The sequence below is a fragment of the Spea bombifrons genome, chromosome 7 (assembly GCF_027358695.1).
Source record: "Spea bombifrons isolate aSpeBom1 chromosome 7, aSpeBom1.2.pri, whole genome shotgun sequence".
NCBI classification, from domain to species: Eukaryota; Metazoa; Chordata; class Amphibia; order Anura; family Pelobatidae; genus Spea; species Spea bombifrons.
In genome coordinates, this window is record NC_071093.1 from 25,065,764 (window position 1) to 25,073,004 (window position 7,241).

The following is a 7,241-nucleotide window of genomic DNA, read 5'->3' on the forward strand; positions in this document are numbered from 1 at the left end:
GCTAGAAAAGGTCTTAGCATAACAAGGTCCTCTATAGCCAGATGGTTGATCTTCGCTATTGCTGAAGCTTACAAGGCTGCTGGTAAAGAACCTCCCTCAAGGCTCGTTCCACTCGGGCAATCGCAACATCTTGGGCTGAAGCTGCTGGAATTCCAATCGAGCAAATTTATAAAGTTACTGTTTGGAAAAGTGTTCATACCTTTGTCAGACGTTATCTTCTGCAACCTGCCGGTCTGGGTGATGCCAAGTTTGGTAGAAGAGTCTTGCAGTCAGTTGTTTTGTTCCCTCCCTCATGTCTTTGTATAACTTCTATACTACCGAGAGTGATAGGGGAAACATTCAATTCTTACCCAAGAATTTGTTCTTTGTCACTTCCCGGTAGCAACTTTTTTGCCCTGCCATTTTTAATGCCTTATTTGGATGGGTGTAGCCATATTCTATGCTATAGGGAAGTGAGTTTATACATACTGCAAGGTTGGCACTATAGATGGTCATCAACAGCCTGTGAGAGTCAAATGTGTTCTGGTAAAGATTGCTGATAGACCTGTTTGGTTTTGTTGTCTAAAAGAGCTGGCAGATTGATTATAAATACCCTGTACTTTTTCTTGCAGGTATTCTTTGTTTGCAGTAGTTAATCACCAGGGAACTTTAGAAAGTGGGCATTACACCAGTTTTATCCGACAACACAAGGACCAGTGGTTCAAATGTGATGATGCAATTATCACTAAGGCTAGTATTAAGGATGTACTAGATAGTGAAGGGTAAGTTCGTTTTTTTTTTTTTGTTTGTTTTTATATTCCAAACTACAAACAATTCTACATATATGCAATATAGTATACAGTGCTGTGAATATTTGCCTCCATCCTTAGTTCTTCTGCTTTCACATACTTGCCATTCTTAAATATAATTAACCAAATGTAATTTATAATTGGGTTAAATTTCACTACACACAGCCAGACATGATTACTGCTAGCCCTGCTGAATTTAAATCTCAATTAAATAGAAGCTGTCAAAGTGGCTAAAAGGCTTTAAAAAGCTGCAATCTAAAGACATTCAAGAAGATATGAGAAACCAGGTCATTGAAATCTGTATGGAAAGGAACTTGTGCATTCGGATTTGTACGAATTTTGGTAAATTTGGCAATTTGTAAGAAGCCCCAAAAATGAGGCCAGGTCCTCATGAATTGGACGAGAGCGAAGCAAAAAGCTCCAAATTTCATCCATATTCACTCGCCCTCTCTAAATGTTTCCGTCCCTTCTCTGCCAACCACTTCTGCTTCTAGCGACGTATTTCAAATGCTGGTATTTAACCCTTTCCATGCATGAGATTCTACCACCAGCCTTTGCCAAAGTTTATGGTAGTAATTTAATTTTTTTTCACACAAGTTGTACTTCCGGTGTGAATTTTCAGCTCTGGTTATGTCAGTATCGCACAACATCCCAATATGTGTTCAGCAACATCTCTTGAGTACAGCAATACCACCCATGCATGAGTTTGTCTTGTTGTTTTGGGCTAAAAGGCCACATTTGAGAGCCTCCCTCCCTTATCACTTTCTAACCCCTCTCTCCCCTCCCCCCCTCTCTCACCTTGAAGTCCAGCGACGGGAGGATGATGCTTCTGTCTTCCTGCACCGCTCGCTGGTGCCCGCTGCTTCACTGCTGAGCGCCGTAATATGACGTCATATTTCGGCGCCCAGCAGTGAAGCAGCGGGCACCAGGGAGCGGCTTTTAAACGCTGTCTTCTTTTTTTGATGCGGGGGAGAACGAGGGGTGCCAAGCGGTTGCTAGACGCGCCTCTCTCTCCTCCGCATCAGTGTTTAAAAGCCGCTCGCTGGTCCCGGCATTTCATGCAGAGCGCCGCAATATGCCGGCATATTGCGGCGCTCTGCATGAAATGCCGGGACTGGGGTAGAGGGCTCGTGGAGGAGAATGAGGGGCACCGAGCGGTTGCTAGGCGCCACTCTCTCCTCCGCATCAAAAAAAAAAAATGCCGGGAGGGGGAGGAGCCACAGTGGTGTATGGGAGGGTGGCAAAGTACACAAGCAAGTTCACCTCTGAATGGCTCAGAAGTAACAATGAAGGTTTTGGAGCGGCCTCTTGACACAAATATCATTGAGATGCCGTGGCATGACCTTTTAAAAGGCAATTTTATAATCCACCTCTCCAATGTGGATGAATTAAAGCCATTCTTTCAAGAACAGTGGGTCAAAGTTACTCCATAGCGATGTAGAAGACTCATTTCTAGTTAATGCTTTAGGGCAGGGGCGTCCAACCTGCGGCCCTCCAGCTGAGGAGGATGGGAGATTCAGAGATTACCGCATTTGCTCGATCATAAAACGAGGTTTTTTTCAGAGCAAATGCTCTGAAAAATACCCCTCGTCTTATAATCGGGGTCGTCTTATAATCAGACCTCAAATAGGTCTGACTATGAGACTAAGATCCAGATCCCCCGCAGTGATGCAGGGGACCTGGATCCTCCTGTGTTATGCCCCCCCCAACTTACCGGTGCTTCTGAGTCCCCGGTGCTTAGTCCGGTAAGTTTGGAGGAGGGAGGGGGAGGGAGTGTTAAATGGGGGGCATAAGGCATTTCTGGAGGCAGAGTGCTCCTATGAAATGCCTTTTAACCCCCTTAATGCCACTCTGCCTCCTGAAATCCCTTATACCTCCCTATAGCCACTCTGCCTCCAGAATTGCCTTATACCCCTATATGCCACTCTGGCATTTAGGGGCTTAAAAGGCATATTATGGGGCAGAGTGGCTATAGGGAGGTATAAGGCAGTTCAGGAGGCAGAGTGGCATTTAGAGGGTTAAAAGGCATATCATGGGGCACAGTGGCATATAGGGGGTATAAGGCATTTCTGGGGCAGAGTGGCAAGCCAGGGGGGCAGATGTGCATAACTGGGGGGGGGCAGGTTGAAAAAAAAAAAAGGAAATAAAAACAAAATTTTTCTCAATCATAGCTTTTATTAAAAAAAAAATGTTCACATAGTTTATATGAATTAACATTTTATGGTAAACCTTTTTTCCTATAGGGTCGTCTTATATTCAGGCTTTTTCTTTTTTTTGATAAATTAGATTTTTGGGGGTCGTCTTATAATCTAGCAAATACGGTATTCTCCTTTCCTGTGAATAGTGTACCCGTGCAAACTATACATAGAGAGAGAGAGAGCTTTCTTTTGATACCACAGTAAGATGATTACCTGAAAATTTAGGATGCAAAATTTAGTAAAAACTAGTGAAAATTAGAAAACTTTTAAATATATTTTCCCTTCCAAATGTATCGATTGTGGAGTCATGATTTCAGACATACCTCGTTTTTCTATAGAATTTCCATACTTTCACAGCACTTATAGGGAACATACTTTAAGGTTTACATTATTTTTTACAAAGCCGTAGAATTCTTTACATTTGGTATGATAAAATTGCAACTGTAATTTTGAACAGATAAACCAAAAATATCCACCAAAATTGTGTGTGTGTGTGTGTGTGTGTGTATAATGTGTATATGTATGTATATTTCTGTAAAGCAGACAACCCAGACTAGGTGGCCACAGAAATTATTTCCTGCACTTTTTTTTCACCGACACTTTGTGTTGCTTAGATTTTGTTTGCACAGGGGTATGTGTTACAGCAGAGAAACCCAGCCAATATTGTGCGGGCCAGTCAAGTTCTTCCACACCAAATTCATCCCACCATGTCTTAATGGACCTTGTTTGTGCACTGGCGCACTGTCATGCTGGAATAGAAAAGGCCCTTCCCCAAACTGTTCCCACTGTTGGCACAATGCAGTCAGAGAAGTAATGTTCTCCTGGCATCCAACAAACTTGCCCATCAGACTGATTTGTTACCCCACAGAAGATTTTTCCACTGCTCCAGTAAAGCTGACGCTTGGCATTGTACTTTGAAATTTATTCCATGAAACTCCTGCCAAACTGTTTTTGTGCTGATATTAATGCCAGTTGAGGTTTAAATTACTTTTATGCACTGTTACTGCACTCTCTGATCTTTTGCTTCCTGGCTGCATTGATGCTGTTCCTACACACTTCCACTTTTCAGTAATACCACTTACAGTTGATCAAGCGGTTTTTTTTTGGAATATCTAGCAGGGATGAAATGTCACGAACTGACTTATTGTGAAAGTGGCATCTTATCACAGTACCATGTTTTAATTCACTGAGCTCTTCTGAATGACGTTCTGTTTTGTTCACAAATATTTGTAAATGCAGACTGCGTTGCCTAGTGCTTGATTTTATACATGTGGCAATGGGTCTGATTAAAACATATGAATTCAATAATAGTTGTGTCCCAATACTTTGTCCATATAGTGTATCTATTACATGTGTTGTCTTTAATATTAGATACAAATCTAATTCGGCTTATTTTGTGTAACTATTCCATGAGTTGTCATCTCATTAGGATGAGAAGGCAAGCTTGCAGCTTTTGCAGCATAAAATAGGCACCCAAGGTCTTGTGTTGTAGATAATATTCAGCCAGATAGCTGATTTGTTTGTCACCAGTGGCACTTATCTCTCTGGCTGGGTATCATGGCAGACAGTCTGTCACGCATGCTGAAACTTGTTTCATTTGTGATATCTTGCATTCTTGATTTTATATTAATGTTACTTTGTTTTGTTCTTTGCAGATACTTGCTTTTCTATCACAAGCAATTTTTGGAATATGAATAACTGCTTTTTCGGAAGTGAACAGTAAAACGGAAACCACAAAATAAGCCTTCTGAAATGATACACAAGCCTACCTGAAATGTACACACAAGCTGGACATTAAACCAGAGCTATACTGATGACACCTGCCTGTGCTGATTCTTGAAATGGTGGATTAACTATTAAGGCCAAGGTGCACAAATGCGGGGGCCAGTGAACAATATAGTCCAAACTGAGAAATACTCATACTAAAAATATATCATCATGTTTTTGAGAATGTGTGGGAAGGGTGGGTGGATGGGGGATTATTGGCTTGAATGGCGATCACATCTCCAAATTCCATTAAGTCAACTACTCCATTTCTTGCTTTAGTGGCATCTGACCAATGACTTAGCAGTTCTAATGATAAGGAAAAGCAAAGTCAGGCAGGTTGATATTTGTAAATCAAGGATTAAAAGGTGAAGCCCTGCAAGTATCTATTTGCAAATTTTAGTTACAAAATTCTGTATGAAACTGTTTAGCTCTCTGTGTGTTTTGGCCAGCTTTATGAAATCCTGGAATGTGGACTGAATCTACAGATACTGAGACTGGTTTTCAGTATAAATGTTATAATTTGACCTGCTCATGGAAACCGGGACTTGTGGGGGGGGGGGGTTCTGTTCAGATTTGTTTTATTTTTGTTTTGTAGTAATTTTGTTTTCATGAATCTAAATGCAGTCATGAGTAAAGAAAGAAAAAAAATGGGATGATGTACTGTGCATCTGGTCTGTTATCTTGAAGTTGTCTTTAAGGATATATTTATAGCCTGTGTAACAAGATTTTATAACTGCCTGCTCTGTGAGTATTCTATTCTAGTCCAATTTGTGACAGTTAAATCCAGTGATCAGATATTCAGTGTAGTAGAATATGAACATTGAATTTAATTGGTGAATTTTATAGTTTATGGTTTAAGTATTGGAGAATCGTTGACCAAGCCCATCGGTTTCTTAGACATGACTTACTGGCTGATCATGTTAATATCTGGGAATTTATTAGCTTAGCTTCTCAAATTGTTTAATTTAGAACTTGCACACTCTTAAACTACATAAACAAGTGAACTGAAATTCCTATGAATAATGGACCAGTAGTCTTCTCTGTATTACTCATTGTTTGTTGTTTAAACTCACTGCATCAAAACACTCTAGTTCCTGCACCCCTTAAGTGAGTAGTAAAGTGCTACATTCCCACTGGTTGGAGCAAAATAAATTGGTACAATGTCTTGTGAAGGATCCAGGTTAGTTCAACATGCTTACCCTGTTCATCGCACAGTAGTTAAATTGGTTCTCACACTTCCCAAATCCTACACTGTGGTGCCCGGAAAATAATCCAGCAGGTCCCTGTTGGCAGAGCCTTTTACAGACAGGCCAGTTGGTAGCAGTGTCTGTAACTTGCTGTCAGATCCTCACTTCTGACAAGGTTTTAATTGACATTCCTGCTGTCTGAGCTGTAGGTCAACATCAGATAGAAGTTATTGTATATTTCATTGAATCCTTAAACTTGCATTTGAAAAGGAACCCTATTTTGTTAAATGCTGTGCCCCCCTCCCGTACATTTTCCTGCATTTAATCTATGATTGTTCTTTAGTAATTAGTCTTAATTACTTCCCCTGCTACTACTGAAAACAATGCATGGTATACACATGCTCAGTGGAATTCCAATTCTATTCAGCGGGAGTAGCAGCAAATCACTTGTGTGCTGTCAAGACACTGGTGTTTTGCTAGCATACAGGTGTTTGGATTGCTGCTTCATGTGCAAGCAATTTTAACATCTGCCTCATTGAAGTCCTCACCAGGCCTCTACCAAAGCCAAGGAGTGTTATGTACATTTCTGATCTAAAGAACTAAAGAATGCATGTACCAGTTTGCATGCAGTAAAATGCACAAGTCCAACAAGCATTAAATTGCTTGTGAAAATAAATATTTTGGGACAAAACAGTTACTATAATTTTCTTAAGGTTTGCTTGAAAAACAAGTGGTATACACTAAATACGTGTAGATTTAAATACAGCTTATAGTTATTCTTCCACCATTAAATACAGATCTTATGTTCCATGAAACAAACTTTAAATGTCTTCACAAAAATGACACTGGAGTATTTATCAAGAAACAAATGAAATGTGGTTTCAATAAATTAATTTACTTATGCAAAAGGCTGTGGTGGAGACACTATACCTTTCTTGTTCTAGATATTTGCATGATTATTCCTCATGACGGTTATCACTTCACTATTGTGAAGGTGCTGTCCCACTTGCTGTCCTGAATTTTACACCACTAAGTGCAGCATTAGATTACCTAAACATTTTGCTTATTCATATTTTTTATATATATTCATATATTTTTTAATGTTTTGAGACAAAATGACAACAAGGTAAGATCCATTTCACCCATTTTTTTCTGATGTAGAGACAATATGTTCATTCACCTCTACCACTTCTGTTGAGATGCTGTTCTACCACCCTTTTTGGTAAAGTAAAACATCCTTGTATCTAAACCTCTGACATGACAGTAAATGTCTCCTTTGAAATTTCCCTCCTGTACTTGGG

The 7,241-nt window shown here is 40.0% G+C and overlaps 1 protein-coding gene across 3 annotated transcripts in view; it reads left to right on the forward strand.

The window, feature by feature from the left end:
• The window catches only part of USP22 (ubiquitin specific peptidase 22), a 66,044-nt gene extending 60,119 nt beyond the window's left edge, over positions 1-5,925 (forward strand). For all 3 annotated transcript variants that reach the window (XM_053472109.1, XM_053472111.1, XM_053472110.1), the window contains exons 15-16: positions 612-761; positions 4,642-5,925. In XM_053472109.1, the coding sequence (XP_053328084.1) occupies positions 612-761; positions 4,642-4,684 (193 nt within the window). In that variant the 3' untranslated portion in view covers positions 4,685-5,925. The remainder of the gene's footprint in view (positions 1-611; positions 762-4,641) is intronic.
• Positions 5,926-7,241: the final 1,316 nt, after the last annotated feature.